This window comes from Pseudonaja textilis, chromosome 3 (genome assembly GCF_049901715.1).
Source record: "Pseudonaja textilis isolate UNSWEBS1 chromosome 3, rPseTex1.2, whole genome shotgun sequence".
NCBI classification, from domain to species: domain Eukaryota; kingdom Metazoa; phylum Chordata; class Lepidosauria; order Squamata; family Elapidae; genus Pseudonaja; species Pseudonaja textilis.
In genome coordinates this window covers 107179047-107197318 of record NC_141992.1, presented here as the reverse complement: position 1 = coordinate 107197318, position 18272 = coordinate 107179047, and the positions used below count along the sequence as shown (strand labels likewise).

Sequence of the window (18272 nt, the reverse complement as noted above, 5' to 3'; positions counted from 1 at the left end):
GAGAACTAAAGGTGCTGGTGGCATTTTGCTAATTGGATGGCTCAGTTACAGGGGGGAACCTGACAATATTTGTAGCCAAACCCATTGAAATGAAAATGGGGCCTCATGAAGAAACCTTAAGCTTCATTGTGGCACCAGGCATGGATAGCCCCTTCTACTGGAACTGGTGTGGCTCCTCAAGTGAAACCCCTATGTGAATTGGAGAAAGCGTATTTTGAAAATCTGGTACAAACTGACTAGGCTAAAGGAGAGAGGGGAAACTGTTGCAATGGCACAAGAACAAGCTGAGGCAGACTCCCAAATCCTACAGGAATACTGTGATTTGAAAGATGTGTTCAGTGAGAAGGATTCCAATGTGACTGCTCCACCAGGCATGATATTCCCCTCTGAAAAAAAAATCTGAAAAGTAGCCAGTGGTGCAGGGGTTGCCTAAGCACCCGCTAAGCATCCAATCAGCTCCCTGCCCTGACCTCAACTAACACCCCCCCTTTTCTCTCTTTCCTCTCCCCACCACCTCCCGTCCAGGTGACCCTTCCCTGCATGGAAGCCTCAGCTGGTGCTTTCGGGCTCTTCCTCTCCCCCCTACCTGAGATCCTCCAAGCTGCAGGCTAAAGGAGGCAGGGCTCCTCCAGGCTGATCGCACAGGCACTTGGCAGCTGGGGGGGAGGGGTGGGAGAAGAGACCTGGGGCGTGACGTGGGTCCACTTTCCTCCCCACGGAGAACTTTTTTGTGTCTGGCGTGGGTAGTTCAGCGAGAGGCAGCGGCTCTATAACCCCAAAGGCAGCTCTCGCCTGGCAACAGCGCGCGTGCACACCCACACCCACAAAACACCCACTCAAACACACGCTCACTATCCCCACAGCGCGAGAATAACAGGAATAATAGTCTTCTTCCCCCGCACTCCACCTGCCACTAGCCTTGCGGTTGCGACTTGTGTCCCCACCCCTTAGCTCAGTTTTCCTGCAACTGACTCCCACCTCACACTTTTGAAAGAGAGCAGCCCGAGGAGTCATTGAAGCGTGCCCCGTGGGGCGGGGGGGAGAGAGAAAGGCGTACTATTACATGAGCCTTTTAAACTCGTGAGAATGGGCTTCCCGGGCAAAAACCGTTTATTTACATCCGGGCGGCCAGGAATCATTTGCAAAACCACTTCGCCTTCGCCAGTCCTCTTTGCAAAGCACCGCCGCGGCTCTTCCTTTTTGCCTTTCCCTTCCCGAGGCAACGCGGGACTGGAGCCGCGTGGAGCCGCGCCGGGCAGTAGCAACTCCTGACTCAGGGGGCCTCCGAGTGGAGAGGAAGGAGGAGAAGAAAGGGGGGGAAGGGGGGGCAGGGCTGATTCCCCCAAAAAATCGGAATTCTGATTTTAGTCGGAAGAATATCATGTCTGTCCACTGAAATCGTACTGGGTCAAGCTAAATTTTACTAATAATTGGCTCTGTGGGAGTGTTTAATTTTTGAGATATTGGAACTATAGAGGTATATTGAGTAATTTTTATGGAATTGTAACAAAAATGGATTACCAGGAGATAATTGAGGGATATGAAGAAATAATTCTGATGCTTAAAAACATGCATGAAACTATAAAGAACAACAAGGAGACAAGGGAATTGTTTAAAGATAAAGAAATGAATGTAGAAGCCTCTCAACAACTGGGGTAAAAAGATGAACATAATATTCAGAAAATAGATGAGAACTTAGAAGAAGCAGTGGAAGAGAAAAATCAAAATGAGGTGCAGGAAGACAAAGATAACAAAGAGAAAGGATTGATAAGTAGGAATCAAATGGATAATTCCTTAAAAGTTTACATTAGAACAGAGAAGAAAAAGAAAAACCTCTTTAAAAAAAAAGCTTAAGAAGCTTAATAAACATCTCTTCAAAAAAAGAGAAGGACATATGGAGGGATGTTCAAAGGATGCAGCAGAAAGAGATAAAGGGCAATCCAAAAGGAATACTTAGTGTGTATAAAAATATTTTTAAAAGTTACAAGATTCCAAGAGAGAGAAAGAAAAAGGTTATCAAAAAGTCAATAAATGATGGAACTTCAAAATGGTTGGCGATGGATAGTGATAAAATATATTAATAAAATGAAAAAAATGGAAATATAAATAGGGAAAATAGTAGCATATATATACTAACAGATAATAGAATTTATTAAATTTAAAAATAAGCTAAGGGTAGAAGGTAGAAGTTTAGGATTAGGTAACTTAATTATTATTAATATTAACAGTGTGTTAAAATATATTGTGAACTTAAAATTTTTAAGGATTAGAAATTGTGGGGATTTCAAGATATAATCCTGGGATTGATTAAATTTTGTTAACATTCAGCCTTATTAGTTAGTAAGTCTACCGGTAGACATTTGGAATATTGAAATCATGGTGGAATATTTAATTTTTATTAAATATAAGTGACTTATTAAGGGATAACAAATACATGGTGAAATGTTATATATATAAATGTATGTTGTTAAGTGAGAATTTGTTAAGTAAGTTTGCTCCATTTTAAGTCTTTTTTCACCTTTGTTAAGTGAATCACTATAGTTCTTAAATTAGTCACACTAATTTAAGTGAATCTGGCTTCCCTATTGACTTCACTTGTCAGAAGTTTGCAAAAGGAGATCACATGACTCCAGGACACTGCAACCATCATAAATGTGACTCAGTAGCCAAGTCTTTGAATGTAAATCATATGTATAAGACACACAGACATTTCCACCCACTTTTTTTGGTGGGGGGAGTACATCTTATACTCCGAAAAATACGGTAATTGAAAGAAAATTTAAATATAAAGTGGGGTTGAAAATACATTTCTTTTTCTTTATACACAATGCTTAAGTAATTCCCACAGTTGGGTCAGCTGCTTGGGAATGTGGAACAAGACACAGATCCGTGTTTTAAAATAGAGGTCAGCTGAAAATAGAAACAGAAGAAAGGGACCAGGTTTATGGGATTTCTGGAAGCAACTTGGCAACTCTGCGCACAGACCTAGGGTAAGTAATTCTGGTAAAATAAGAACACGATTCCGGTCTTCTGGTTTGAGCTTCTCTGGCGACGGACCGAAATCCATGATCGTGTGCGGTTTTGATCCGTGCTCGCCGCCAGAGCGCCCTGAGCCAGCCGGATTCGGGGCTAAGCCATCCAGTAGAGGTGGTGAAGAGGGTGAGACTGACTAAATGACTAAAATCAATCAGGTGGTTGTTTAAAAGTGTTTAAAATGGCATCACTTTTGGAAGAACTGAAAATGGAACTTAAAAAACAGAAAGAAGATGCACAAGAAGGAAGAGGGTTTTTTGGCTTTGTATTTCAATTTTTAGAAATGGAGATCTTGAACTATGAGAAACAACAAGAAATGCTGAAGAACAAGAAGGGTGGGACAAAGAAGAAGCCATCTTTAATGATCAAGTAATTCTATGTGGGGGGAAAAAGGAAAGGGGGGAAAAAAGAATAGTTTGAAAAATAATTACAATATTAGGAAGCAACAGAAGAGAGGGTTACAGAAGAGAGAATTAGAAGTAGAGAGACAAGAGGGGGAAAGGGGGAGGGAGAAGAAGTGGGGGAAGAAGGAAAAGAAGTTATGAAAGACAGAAACAAAATATAGAGAAACAGGGAAAATATATAAGGATTGAAAGTATAAGCCTACTTAGAGATAATGGGTGAAATTTTAATTGAAAAAGGGATTCTGCAAAGGTACATAAGATAGTATTGTTATATTAGAAATAGAAATAATTTTAGAAAATATGAAATACTGTATGATTAAAATGATGGATAAAATACTTATTGTAATGCAATAATGCAATGGAATGTTTGTTAATAAATAAATGAAATAAAGAGAATGAGAGAATGAAATTAGGAAAGGATGGGAACATTTTAATTATTATTAATGATTTATAAAAATATAAGTGAAGAGAAATATGAAAAAAAAGAATTAATTTTGGAAAGTTTATAAGTGTTCCCAAGGAAGTATGATATTCAATTGAAAAGAAATTTTAAAGACATTAAGATTGCAACTAATATTAATGATAGAATTGAATTGGAATGGAATGAGTGTTTTATTTACAGATATATATATATATATATATATATATTTATTAAAGAACGTAGTTTGTATTTTAAGAATTCGATTGGAAGTTATGTACTATATTGAATGTTATAATTTTAAAGGCATAAATTGAAGTTTAAATAAGAGTTGAATGGATAAAATTAAAAGATGTAAAGGTGTCATACTCCAATTAATTTGTTTAATGAGAAAGGATAATATGAAATTGAAACAGGACAGACAAAAGTATAAAGAAAGACATTGAAACTTAGAAAAAAGATATATCATTGAATTTAGATATAATTAAAAATAAAGTTGAGAAAACCAAGGAAGGGGAACATTTTTGGAGAAAATGTTAAAATAGTAATAAGATATGGAATAGAACACAAAGATAAATATGAAATTGAGTTTGTGTCTGTATGGAGAAGTGATAACCCGGGATCATGCTATTCTCAAAAAAAGATGTTTTATTTGTATTATGTTTTTGTGAAAACCCAAATAAAATTTATATTTTGAAAAAAAGAACACACTTCCTAGGCAGTTGGGTTGGACTGTGAGAATCTGAGACTTGTGTGAGAGGTGTGTGTATGAGACGTCCCTAGCAGTCCTTGGACTGTGGTAAAGGATGCCCTGAGTGGCGATCCACATTTCCATCCCCTTGCAAAAGGATTGGCCGGAGACCCACGTCTGAAAGGTGTTATAATAAAAGTCTCACTGTGATGACATTGGTAAGGATTACTCCAGTCTGGTAACCAACCATGGGCAATTCAAGTGGGTCCCAAGGGAAATCTGTGAAGAATATTTGGAAAAATCCAAAGTAAAAAAATGATCCTTCAAGTCCCCTAGGGCAATTGCTTGAAGGATGGGGAAAACCACCCTATAGAAAATTAATAAACAAATTGGGTCTAACTAGAGAAGATACGGTAAATTTGTGTTGTTTTGTTTGGTGGGAGGATGAAAATTTAAGTTGGCCCCGATTGGGAACAAATGATTATTTTGCCTGTAATAATTTGTATGAATATGTAAAGGACAAAGAGTGCAAGTCACTAGAAAATGAAATAGATTATGCTCTAATTTGGAACCTAGATAAATGGTCCCAAGGAGAACGGTCCTATAAAGCCAAATTATTTATGGTGAATGAGGAGGAAGATGAAGACACTGGAAGGAGGAGATATTTACCCTTTCCTTATAATCCAAACCCTGTACCAGCTGTACCACCTGTGCCTCCTCTTACTCCCACTTTGCCAAGCCCTAAACAAAGTCCTAAAAATCCCCCTGCTTCAAGCAGTGGTAAGCATAAGGCGCTGAGAAGAGAATTAGAACAAAGTAAAAAAGATATTAAAGATTTTCTATTCAAACAATACTCCAAGTGGAAGAAAAAGAGACAGGAATATTTCCTCTTCGAGAGGTACCTAATGGAGTAAATCCAAGGGGTGCCTGTAATAAGCTTTGTGCAGGATCCTTTTAAGGTATCCAAAGTGAGAGCCTTCAAAAAGGAAATGAAAAGTATTATAGATCACCCTTTGGGGGCATCAGCACAACTGGATAATTTGTTAGGACCTAACATTTACACATGGGATGAAATGATGACTATACTTAATACCCTCTTTTCAACTGAGGAAAGTTAGTTAATTAGAGCCACCACAATGAAAGTATGGGGAAAAGACCCCCCCCCGCTAATAATAATAATATTAGGGGGGAAGATAAATTTCCCCTGGTTAGACCAAATTGGAATAACAATTATTATGGATCCGGTTATAAGGGGAAGGCCAGTATGTATTCAAGAAATTGCTGCTACTGCAACACTGGTTCAAGAAAGTAGAAAATTGACCTTTGTGAGCACCCCATATCAAGTCAGAACCATTCTCCAGCAAAAAGCAGGAAGATGGTTAACTGATTCCCGAACTCTTAAATATGAGGCGATTTTGATGAAGCAGACAGATTTGGTTTTAACTACAGACCCTAATTTGAATCTAGTATAGTTCTTAGCCAACACTAGATTAGTGGATCAATATGGATTAGAACATTATTGTTCTGAAGTAATGACTTACAAACTAAAATAAGACCTGATTTGGAGGAACACCCCCTTGAGAAAGGAGAGGCAATTTTTATACAGGTAGATGGTTCTTCTAGGGGGGAGCATGGAAAAATGGGTATGCTATTATAAATGGCAATACTAAAGAGATCCTGGAAGCAGGGGTTTTGCCTCAAAGCTGGTCTGTTCAAACTTGTGAATTGTATGCACTAAATCAAGCTCTATGTATTTTGGAAGGAAAAATAGGGACAATATACACTGATTCCAAATATGCGTTTGGGATAGTGCATACTTTTTGCAAAATATGGATGGAAAGAGAAATGATAAACAGCAAGGGAAAGGAATTAGTACATGAGACTGATAAGGGAAATAATGAGCTCCTTACAAAAACCTAGAAAAATAGCAGTAACACCTGTGAATGCACACTGAAAAGGGACCTCATTTGAGAACATAGGTAATTGGATTGCTGATGAGAAGGCAAATGCATGAAAAATAGAAAGGGTGGATTTGTAAGAAATAAGAAATTCAAAAATAAAATGGTATATAAGATGCTTAAATGATTAGAAAAACATACCTCCCTGTTTCTATCTGCTTCTGATATTCTGATATACTCATTTTGATATACTCTATTATTGTGCCTTTGTATACATTTATATTTATATTTATTATTATTATTCTACACAAAAAACAATAGTGTACACAGCAAACGAGATGACTATGCTGAGTTTCGTATCACAAATCCCTAGTCGAACACTTCCCATGTGTTTAGGATTGCGTGATGTATCAGCGGATTATGCGAGCAGATCCCAGTAAGGTGGCCTTCTGCAGCTGACCAATGGTGATTTTGTCAGCGCCAATTATTTTTAAGTGCTTGCCTAGGTCTTTAGGCATAGCACCCAGTGTGTCAAGTACCACTGGAACCACCTGCACTGGTTTATGCCAGAGTCTCTGCAGTTCGATTCTCAAGTCCTGATATCTGGTGATTTTTTCAAGTTGTTTCTCGTCAATTCTGCTGTCACCAGGTATGGCAATGTTGACGATCCACATTTTTTTCTTCTCCACAATCGTGATATCCAGGGTGTTGTGTTCCAAAACTGTATCAGTCTGTATTCAGAAGTCCCACAGTAGTTTTGCATGCTCATTTTTGACCACTTTTTCAGGCTTATGATCACCAGTTCTTTACTACAGGCAGATGGTAGTTGTGACACAAATTCCAGTGCACCATCTGAGAGACTGTGTTGTGACATTGTTTGTAGCCAGTCTGAGATTACTATTATTATTATTACCATTATTATTGTTGTTGTTGTTTAAGGGAAGGGGGTTTGTTATAATCTTTTTGAAAATATATGTTGAGCTTCCTAGGATTAGCTGCAACACCTGACAGCATATCCAATGAGTTTGGAGGGAATGAATCTCAAGGAGGGAACTTGAGCATCACGACGAAACTGTATATAAAGTATGTTTTGGAATTCAGAGGTGTGGCTTTTGGTTTGAACCTGCTTGTTGAGGTTTGGATCTAAAAGGTCACTGGCATTTTGCAAACTGTCTTTTTATTTTTATTTTTAAATAAATTCTCTTTGTTTTCAACAATACAAGTTTCTTTTATTGGCTTTAAGTATTTGTTACACATTATTGTTATTTTTCCTTGTATATTATATTTTGATAAACTAATAAAAATTGAAATATAAAGGAAACACATACAGGCATATGTGGAGGATGGAGGACAATGGTATTTGAGAAAAAGATCTTGAAATAGTGATTGATTGCAAAATGATTATGAGTCAACAATATGATGTAGGCACAAAAATGCAATTTTTGTGCAATTTTTTGTGCAATGCAATTTTTGTGCAATGCAATTTTAAGGTATGGCTACAGAAGTACAATTTTCAAATAAGGGAATTCTGCTTTGGTCAGAATTTTATTTTGAATAATCTGGCCAGCTTCAGGTTCAGAAAAATCCTGTTAAATTTTAAAAAGAACTTTCTGATAGAAAGAAAGAAGAATAAAATGGTCACAAGAAAGCTAGTTGGCAGTGTTTCACTAAATGTAATTAAGCTATGATCCAACACAGTAAAGAATATCTCTAGTTCAAGATTAAATTGTTGTGTTCTTGATAGTCTCTGAGTTTATGTTCTCTTTCTACAGGTATTTCACTACCAGTCTAGATAACACCATCAGCACTGGAGATTAAATTATTTATTACTACAGAATAATTGAATTAAAGACTACCGTATGCTTGAAGAAAATGCTAGGGATGTACTGTGCTTTGCTTCAGAACTAATATAGAAACACATCATACTTGTTTGTGTCTTCTTAGACAAGCTGTACTTTTCCTAGGGCCATTCAATCCCATTTTTTTGGCAAAAAAATATGCTGACAGGATACTTGCAACAGATGTGTATATACTGTTAGTGTCTTTTTAACATAAATCCCACATTTTCCTGGCGCAATCATGTTACCATGTGTATCCATAAATTTACAGGAATTTCTTGGAATAAAATGGCAATTAGGATTGAGATTACCATTATTAAGCAATGTAGTCCTAAAGCACAATGTAACATGACTGCATTGCTTGGCGAAGATAATCCAGGCTGTTCTACTTGTTGTTTTAACACAAGCCATCATGCTTTATGAATTTACTGATATAGAACGTGAACAATATTAAACATTATATGTTTCCAAATAATTTAAAATCAAATTTAACTTTTCAATGCTGTCCAAAAAAATTAAAAGATCGTATTGAACGTCTTTAAAACTGTGTGAAAATTACGTGATATAAAAGTTACAACCAATTTTCCAAAAGCTACTTAGGACCCAGTTCCGAAGTCCCAGGAGCCACACCCCTCCTGCAATCACATGGTTGCATTTTAAATGATTGGCAACTGGCTTGCATTTATGATTGTTTGCATCATTCTGTGGTCACATGAACATAAGTTTTGGTGGTGTTTTGTTGGTTTCCAGCATTTACTTCTATTTTTCAGCAAAAAATGCCCATTGAGAAAACAGGGTAATTCAATGACACTGGTATTTGCTTAACAACCATAGCATTTTGCTTAACAGGCATTGCAAAAAAGATTGAAAAATCAGGCAGTCGAATAGTGACCTGCTTAACAACTGCCATAACTTACAACCATAACTGCGCCCAATTATGATAGGAAGTCAAAGATACCTTCCAGCTCCCAATTATGGTTGAGGTCAAATAGCTACAATTTCAGACATTCCCTGATGGCTTCCACAAACTAAGTCAATGGGAGAGCCAGCAGAAAGTTGCAGTCATGGGAGGCCTTGCTTAATGATCACCACCAGAATTGCAAGAACTACTGGCACTAAATGACATGGTTACTTGATATCGTATTTTACAATTGTATTGCTTAGTGACCAAAATTTCAGACCCAACTCCTGACATAAACCAAAGACTACCTATACCCCACTTCATTGACACTTTTAGAACAAAGCTGTCAAACTCACAGCCGGCAGGCCAGACGTGTCATGCACTGGCCATGCCCACTCCCATTTTAATGAAGAGGAAGACCATTACAATATACCACGTGATGACATGACGCTGCAAGTTTGACACCACTGCTCGAATATAGAAGACTACTAACAACATCTAGTTCTGATGCATTTTTGAATAGCAATGGTAATAAAACCCTTGCAACCTCTTCTCACCCGTAGACCTCTCTGTGCCCCGTGGTATACAGAGGAACTGAGAGGGATGAAATGTGTCGAGAGTGCCACTGGCGGAAGACAGATGAACTTGATGAACACGGGTAAGAGCTGCAACTAAGGGCTATCTTATGGTGATTCGTGCGGCAAAGCTTCTCTGCACTAATTGCGTCTGGAGATAATTGCCCAGTGACCCTCTTTAAGGTGAGCTGTCTCCTCCTAGGGAAGGAGGAGACTGAGGTCCTCCTGAAGGGGCACACTGAGGAATTTGCAGATTTTCTGGAAGACAAGATCCCGCTACTTCGTTCCCAGTTAGATGCCGGCATGGTTGCTGGTCCAGTGGAAGCTCCTGAGGCAGGTTCTTGCCCTCTTATCAGGGAATGGTTTGACCCTGTTGCTCTTGAGGAAGTGGACAGGATCCTAGGGGGTATGGGTGCAAGCATCTATGTTTTAGACCAATGTCCCTCTTGGCTTGTGAAAGCTTCTCAGGAGGTGACAGGCGGGTGGACTCTGGCGGTGATTAATGCTTCTCTACAGGAGGGGATGGTGCCCCAGCACTTTAAGGAGGCTGTGGTCCACCCTCTTCTTAAGAAACCATCGCTGGACTCCACCCAGTTGGATAATTTCCGACCTGTCTCCAATCTTCCCTTTTGGGGGAAGATTGTTGAGAAGATGGTCGTGCAGTAGCTCAAGAGGTTTCTGAATGAAACAGATTATCTTGACCCCTACCAGTCAGGATTCAGGCCTGGATTTGGGACAGAAATGGCATTGGTCACATTTTTGGATGATCTCTGGCAGGAGCGGGATGGGGGTAGTGCATCCATCCTTACTCTACTTGACCTCTCGGCAGCTTTTGATACCATTAACCATGGGATTCTCCTGGGGTGGCTTCAGGAGATGGGAGTGGGAAGCCTTGTGCTGTCTTAGTTCACTTCCTTCCTCTGTGGCCACTCTCAGTCAGTGTTGATAAGAGGGGAGAGGACCAGTCCTTGCCCACTGCTTTATGGGGTTCTGCAGGGCTCGGTACTCTCTCCACTCCTGTTCAACATTTATATGAAGCTGCTGGGTGAGATCATCCATCACCATGGACTGAGGTGTCACCAATATGCTGATGATACTCAGCTGTATGTCTCAGCCCGTGGTGAGTTAAGTGTTGTTGTGTCCTCCCTCTCACAGTGCCTGGAGGCTGTTAGGGGCTGGATGGTGAGCAACGGGTTGAAACTAAATCCTTGCAAGACTGAGTGGCTCTGGGTTTGGGGTTTGTTGGCTCAGGGAGAATTGCCACCTTTGGTCTTGGATGGGGTGGCACTACCCTAAACAGACCCTGTGCGTAATCTAGGGGTTTTCCTGGACTCATGACTCCCACTCAAAGAGCAAGTGGCAGTCGTGGCCAGGAGGGCCTTTGGGCAACTGCGGGTTGTGCACCAGTTACAACCTTTCCTGGACCAACGGTCCCTACTCACAGTCACTCATGCCCTAGTCACTTCCTGTCTTGATTATTGCAATGCGCTCTACATGGGGCTGCCCTTGAAGAGCATCCAGAAGCTCCCAGTTGGTGCAAAATGCAGCAGCCTGCATGATTTTGTGCAGACCCTGGTGTGCGTGTGTCACCCCTCCTACAAGAGCTGCATTGGTTGCCTATTTGCTTCTGGGTGCAATTCAGGGTGCTGGTTGTCACCTTTAAAGCCCTTCATGGCTTGGGACTGGGTTATCTGAGGGAACGTCTTTTGCCAGTCACATCTACCCGATCCATTAGAGCGGGGAGGCAGGAAATGTTGCGGGTCCCATCCCTGAGGGAAATACACCTGATGGGACCCAGAAGAAAGGTGTCTCCCTCTCTGGAATATTATTCCCCCATAGATTAGAATGGCACCCACTCTAGCACTCTTCTGGAAGGCACTGAAGTCCTGGTTTTGCTAGTGGGCATGGGGAACTCAGAGCAGGAGGGGGCCCATCAAATGGCTAGTGTGATCTGCTGTCGTCAGGGGTGGCATGAGAGATGGGGGGTAGTTGGGTAGTTTAGTTGGGTACAGTTCTCTCCACACATCCTTCAAATTTAATTCCCTCACCATGTTATTAAAAGACGATGGGAATAGTCTCCTTTTATTTTTATTTTTTGGGAAGCTTTTATAGTCTTTGTTCTTGTCTGAAACAGCATTTAAATCTCCTACAGTACATACACTTGTATATTCAGTTTCTATTATCTTATGATGGAGTTTATAATAGAATTCTTTTTTATTTATATTCGGGGCATATACTGTAACTAACAAAATCTTTTTCTGGTTTAATATTATTTCTATAAATAACATTCTCCCTTCATCATCCTTATATACTTGTTTATGTTGCAGCCAATCTTTTATATATACTACAGTACCCCTTTTTCCTTGATTTGAAAAAGCCCAATACATTTTTCCCAAATTAGTATCCTGTAGAAGGTCTGCCTGTTTATCTATGATGTGTACTTCTTGTATACAAGTTATGTCTGCATTTTGTATTTTAAGTTTTTCAAATGACTGTTTTCTTTTTAATGTTGAGTTTAAACCATTGATATTAACTGAAAATAGGGTGATTTCTCTGTTCGTATTACTGTCTGTGTAGAGCATTTTTTATTTCTTTCCTTGTTCTGGGTTCTTTTGGTCTGTTGTCCTTTTCTTCTTCTCTAAGTTTCTGAGATTCTAACTGTGGTGCAAGTTCTTTCTCTTTGAAGAGTTGTCATCAGACTTCACTTTGCATATCATGTAACACATGTGAATACAGCGTCATGCATATTTAACACCCTCCCCTCTTAGTTCAGACCGACCAATCACCGCATATGCGGCAGATGTAGTCCTTCAGGTAGGCAGGGCTTCTGTGGGTGCGACTGGGCCTGCGTGGTTCAATTGTTCTTGAGGCGGTGGCCTGAGCTGCTCCAGACTCTGCCCTTGGAAGCTCCTCGAAAGTTTCCAAAGGTGTGGCAGTTTCTGTTGAGCTAGATGCCTCAGAAGTACTACACTGGACTCCTCCACCCCCAGATAACTCCTCTGCTATCCTGTTCGGGGTTGACCTTACTATTACGTGCCTTCGTGGGGTTTCTAATTCCCAGGGTCTCGTTGTTGCCGAAGGTGTGTTGTGTTGTTTGGCTTCATGTGGGGTTGAGCTATGCGGCCCCGCAGTTGGTCTACATGCCTGTTCCATGTCTTTCCCCCTTCTACTTCCAGTCTGTATGATCTGGGTCCGGTACTTTCGATTATTTTCACTGGGACCCAGGTTTCCCCTCCTGTGTAGTTGCATGCATACACTGTGTCCCCAGATGCGAATGTCCTGCATCTCCCTGTGGAGTCTAGAGGGGTGTCATTTGTATAGTTTGTATGGACCCTGTCCAGGGCGGACCTTAATTTTCTGTTCATGAGCATTTCTGCTGGGCTTCTGTTTGTTGCTGCGCTGGGTATTATGTGTTGGGTAAGCAGTAATTTGTCAATTGTTTCTTGCCAATTGCCAGGGCCTAATTTTTTTAGTATTTCTTTAGTCATTCAGATAATTCTCTCCACTTGCCCATTTGTGGTCGGGTGAGCCTGCACCAATAGGGCATGTCGGATCCCCAGTTGGGTGAGGAAACTTTCGAATTGTTGTGCTGTGAATTGCGAGCCACTGTCCAAAACCAGCACATCGGGTAGCCTGCGGGTGGCGAATATTTTCCACAATGTTCTGATTGTTGCCTCGGTTGTAGTGGACTTCATGATGATCACCTCCAACCATTTAGAGTAGGCGTCAACCACGATTAGAAATGTTTGCCCCTTGCAGGGTCCTGCAAAGTCTATGTGTACACCCATGGTGCTGAGGGCTTTTCCCACTTGAGGGGGGGGGTTCTAAGGAAGGGGCAGATCAGGACTCCTGATATGGTGAGCATGTGGCAAGCCAGGTATCAATGTCTCTGTCTATCCCCAGCCACCAGATGTAACTCCTTGTTAGGGCCTTCATTTTTGCCATCCCGGGGTGCCCTTCATGTAGCAATCCCAAAACTCTTTCCCTTAATGGCTATGGTACAACCACCCTGTCTCCCCATAACAAACACCCCCTTAATGCTGACAGCTCTAGCTGTCTGTTTTTAAATGGCTTGAATTCCTCCCCTTCTCTCTTATCCGGCCAGCCCTGCCATACCCAGTTCAAAACTTGCGCCAATGTTTTGTCCTTTGTGGTGAGTCTCGCGATGTTTGCTGGTGTCAATAAGCCTGGCTCAAGACATTCTGCAAGGAATACGGAAGTCGCAGGGGCTGGGTCTTCCACTAAGTCTGCAGGGGGCACTTGCTGAGTGCGTCGGCATATGGAATGTTCTTTCCTGGTCTGTGTAGAAGGCTGTAGTTATAAGCTGCCAGGAAAACTGTTCATCTTAGCATTCTCGGCAATAAAATGTTGGGTGTAGGTTTGTTTCCTGAGAGAATGCCAAGTAGCGGCTTGTGGTATGTGGCCAACTCGAAGTGTCTGCCATATAGGTATTCGTGAAAATGTTTCACTCCGGCTATGATGGCGAGGGCTTCTTTGTCTATTTGGTCATAGTTTCTTTCAGTTTTGGACAAAGTCTTAGAATAGTAGGCTAGGGGAGCCTCCCTTCCATTTGGTAGCCTGTGGCTCAATACTGCTCTGATGCCATATGGTGACACATCACAGGTTAACTGTATCAGCAGGGTCTCGCTATATTGCATTAGTACGGTGTTTGATGTTAAAATGTTCTTTATTTTGGTGAACGTGGTGCCTTCGGGGGGCCCCCGCTTTCAGGTTGTATTTTTGTCTAGCAGTCAATGGAGTGGCTCCGCTATTGTCACCTTCTGTGGCAAAAATATGTTATAAAAGTTTAGTAATCCCAAGAAAGGTTGAAGTTCAGCTTTGCTGTGTGGGGTGGGTACTTTCTTAATTGCTTTCATCTTGCTGTCCATGGGTCAGATGCCTGACCCATCAATTAGGAAACCCAAGAACTCTATGCTCGGTACGGCAATGTAGCATTTGTCCCTTTTCAACTTAAGCCCCGCTTCTTGGAATCATTCTAGTACTGTTCAGACCTTCTTCATTAGCTGGGGTTTGTCTCTGGATGAGATTATTACATCGTCAAATAGGGGACTACTCCTGGCAGATCTTGTAATAGCCTTTCCATTATGCTTTGGAATAGGCTGGGGTCTATGCTAACCCCAAATTGCAGCTGGTTGCACTTGAATACGCCCCTGTGGGTCACAACCATTTTGGCTTCAGCGGTGGCTGCGTCCACAGGCAATTGTTGGTATGCCTGCGCTAGGTCCAATTTAGTAAAAATTTTGCCCCAGCCCAAGGAATGTAATAGGTGCTGGACCACTGGCACCAGATATGCACTCAGTTGCAGCACGAGGCTCAGGGTACTCTTGTAGTCTGCACAGATCTGGACTGACCCATCGGGCTTCACAAGGGTCACTATAGAGGTCTTCTACCTCATGTGGTCTACCGGTTTGAGGACCTCTTGAGCTACCAGATTGTCTAGTTGCTCTTCAACCTTGGGCCGCAGAATGAAAGGGACTCTCTGGGACTTCAGTCTGACAGGGGATATGTTAGGGTTGAGGTTAAAACTGATAGGGGTCCCCTTATACTTGCCCAGTTTGCTGCTGAAGATGTCCTGGAATTCCTTCTCCAAAACATCTATGGCACTTTCGCTGTTTGGTCTAGTCATCGCTGTGGCGTGGATGCTGATGAGGCTGATCTGCAGTGGCACAAACCATTCTCTCCCTAGGAGATTGGGGAGATCTCGGTCCACAATGGTCAGTGGCAGGGTTCCCTGAAAGTCTCCATATTCCACATGGCAGGTTTTCTTCCCCAGGACTGGTATTTTGCAGCCTTGGTAGTCCTTTAGTATTATTTGTTGTGGCTAGAGCTGGCTCTGGCTAATGTGGGAGTTGATCCTCTGGAGAGCAGCCCAGGAAATCATTGATATATAAGACCCGGAGTCAACTTCCATCAGGCACAGGGTCCCATCAATCCTCACCTTGGTGAGGATCTTGTTGGATTCAAAAGTGTCTGTGTGTCCCACGGGGGCGTGGGCATAGCCCACGATTGTATGGTGAGTATCTTCCTCCCAGGCGCCAGCTTGTTTTTTGAATTTTGCACCAAACGCCTTCTGACCCTTGTATTTCCTGGTTGGGGAGTATGCCCTGCAGCTCTGTTTGTCCGTTGGTTGGCTGGCTTTGCAGACTTCCATGACGTGGCCTTTCCTCTCGCACCGCCTGAAGATGGTCTCCTTAAAACAGCAGGCAGACCAGGGATGGTTCCCTCTGCAGCCTCTGCAAGGCTTGGCTCCCTTGGTGGTTCTGGGTTTGCTGGATTTTACCTGGTGTACATCTTCCTCCTCACTGTCCCTTTTAGAGCGGGATGGACTATGCGGTGCCCTCCTCACGGCATGGGTGGCGTGGACTTTGCTGCTGCCCTTGAGTCAGGCTGCAGAACAGTTGGAGGCTTCCACGGCTTTTGCTTCTTCCAGGGCCTCCTTGAACAAGACTTCCTCCCTTGCGAACATTCTCTTCTGCAAGGTTAAGTCCCTGAGGCTGAGGACTAGCCGGTCCCAGATCATTTCTTCAGCATTTGAGAACTTACAGTTTTTTTATAGTCTCCTCAACGTGGCCACGAAATCATTTATGCTTTCCCCCTCCTTTTGGCTGCGGATGTAGAAGTTGTTCTGGTTTGCCAGGTATGATGGGGTAGGGTCGAAATGCCCCTTCAATGCTCATTGTAGCTTGTCCCAGGAGACGTTTGCCAGCTCATCTGCAATGAGGGATTTGGCTAGTTCATAGAGTTCCGAATCACAATAGGTCAAAAACAAAGCCGTCTTCTTTGTGTCAGATGCTGCCTGCATCCCATTCACCTCCAAGTTTAGGTTGAATCTTCCCATGTACAAGGACCACTTCTCCTAGGTTGGCTCAAATGGGATCGATACGGGTCGGTGGGCCATGTTGGTTTGCTGTTGGTTGGAACGGTCAAGTTCTCGATTCAGCTGGAAAATGGCCACAGTGCCCACAAGGTCCTTGTCTTCCTCAGGACCTTCGTTGCCAGTGTTAAATGGGCGCAGATGAGGAAGGAGCAGGACTCAGGAATGCAAAGAAACTATTTTAAAGCCGGAATCAAAAAGCCGGTGCTGTCCAACACTTCAGCCACTGACGGGATTCAAATCTTCCCACCAGTGGCTGAACCAATGAGTGGAGTCTGACATCAGACTCCACTTTGCATATCACGTAGCACATGTGAATACAGCATCATGCATATTTAACACCATCCTCATATTGCTTTTGTATTATTTTGGTCTATTATGAGTCACCAAAAATCATTTGGAATTGGGCAATATTAAACTGAATAAGTAAACAATATATTCCTTTAAAAGAATTACATTTTTCTGTGTTTGGTCATTGTAATCAAATTGGTACATATCTTTGGTAGCATAATCTATTTAATTACTCATTATTTGGAAATTTTGAGAAAACCAGAGAAGTAATTAATTTAAGTATGGTTTTGTTGTCTCTTTTTCTTAAGAGACACAAAATTAGACTATTCAAGAAATTTATCCAATTCTTTGGTTAGCTGCATATTTACACTAGCAAAATCCTAGAAAATTAAACTATATTTTATAATCTTGAATAACCATGCATGCAATAGCATTAATATAATAGCTAATATCTTAAATAATGCTTTTATTAAGGATTGTTTTATTCAAATTTTATCTCCATTTAAATGTAGATATAAGGCTGATAGGGCTCAAATGAACTATGCTTCACAAAATGTACATAGGAGTGCACCAGCTTTTTAAAGATTCTATTATGTCAGTGGAGATCAATACATATCTGCAGACATTAAGCTTTTTGAGGTTAACTGTCAGCCTCCATGCTTGCTGTCGGCTGCCATAGAAACGGGGAGGGGAGATGTTTGGCATTGGGGAGGAAGTTTGCTGGAGCGTGGAGATACAGATACCTTCTGTGTGAACCAAGTGTGGGGGGATGCTCTCATGCTCACTGCGTAACTTCATGGACTTGTTTATGTTCAGCCAAGGTCAACCATCTCAGCATACCATATGGGGGAAAAACACCTGAAGATGTACCCCACATGACACCATAGGAGATTGGACTTCCAGTCTGGGTCCTTGGAGGAGGAAACTTGAGATAACTTTCAATATGTAATTTTTGCGTTTATTGCCTCAGATCTTGCTTTTCTTTCATTGCTATCACTTCTAACTTAGTAAAAGTACCTCTTCTCTACAAACATGGAGTCGGGTTTTTTTTCTTGAGTTTTGAATGGAGGCACATCTGACATTAAGTCTCTAACCCAATTATTTTATGGTAGACAACTTGGACCATCTTCCAATCTCATACCATTAGAATTTGCTCAATCTAAATTCTTAAGAGCAATTTTTCAAATTTCACACAGCATCTCTCATGCTTCATGACGCATAGAAGCTGGAATGGTGAGAATAGAGATTAGAATCTAACAAGCTATGCTCTTCTACTGGGTGAAGCTGATATTTTTTCTCCTACAGACTTAAGACACTGGTATTAGAAG

At 41.5% G+C, this 18272-nt stretch overlaps 1 protein-coding gene across 5 annotated transcripts in view; it reads right to left on the bottom strand.

Moving 5' to 3' along the window:
• PCDH1 (protocadherin 1) overlaps nt 1–18272 on the bottom strand; it is a 276302-nt gene that overhangs the window by 75981 nt on the left and 182049 nt on the right. Inside the window, exon 4 of one of the 5 annotated variants that reach the window (XM_026718743.2) lies at nt 17683–17855. The exons of the other annotated variants lie outside the window; for them this stretch is intronic. Coding sequence (XP_026574528.2) covers nt 17757–17855 — 99 coding nt within the window. The 3' untranslated portion in view covers nt 17683–17756. Of the gene's footprint in view, nt 1–17682; nt 17856–18272 lie in introns of those variants that run through there. 5 annotated transcript variants of the gene reach the window in all.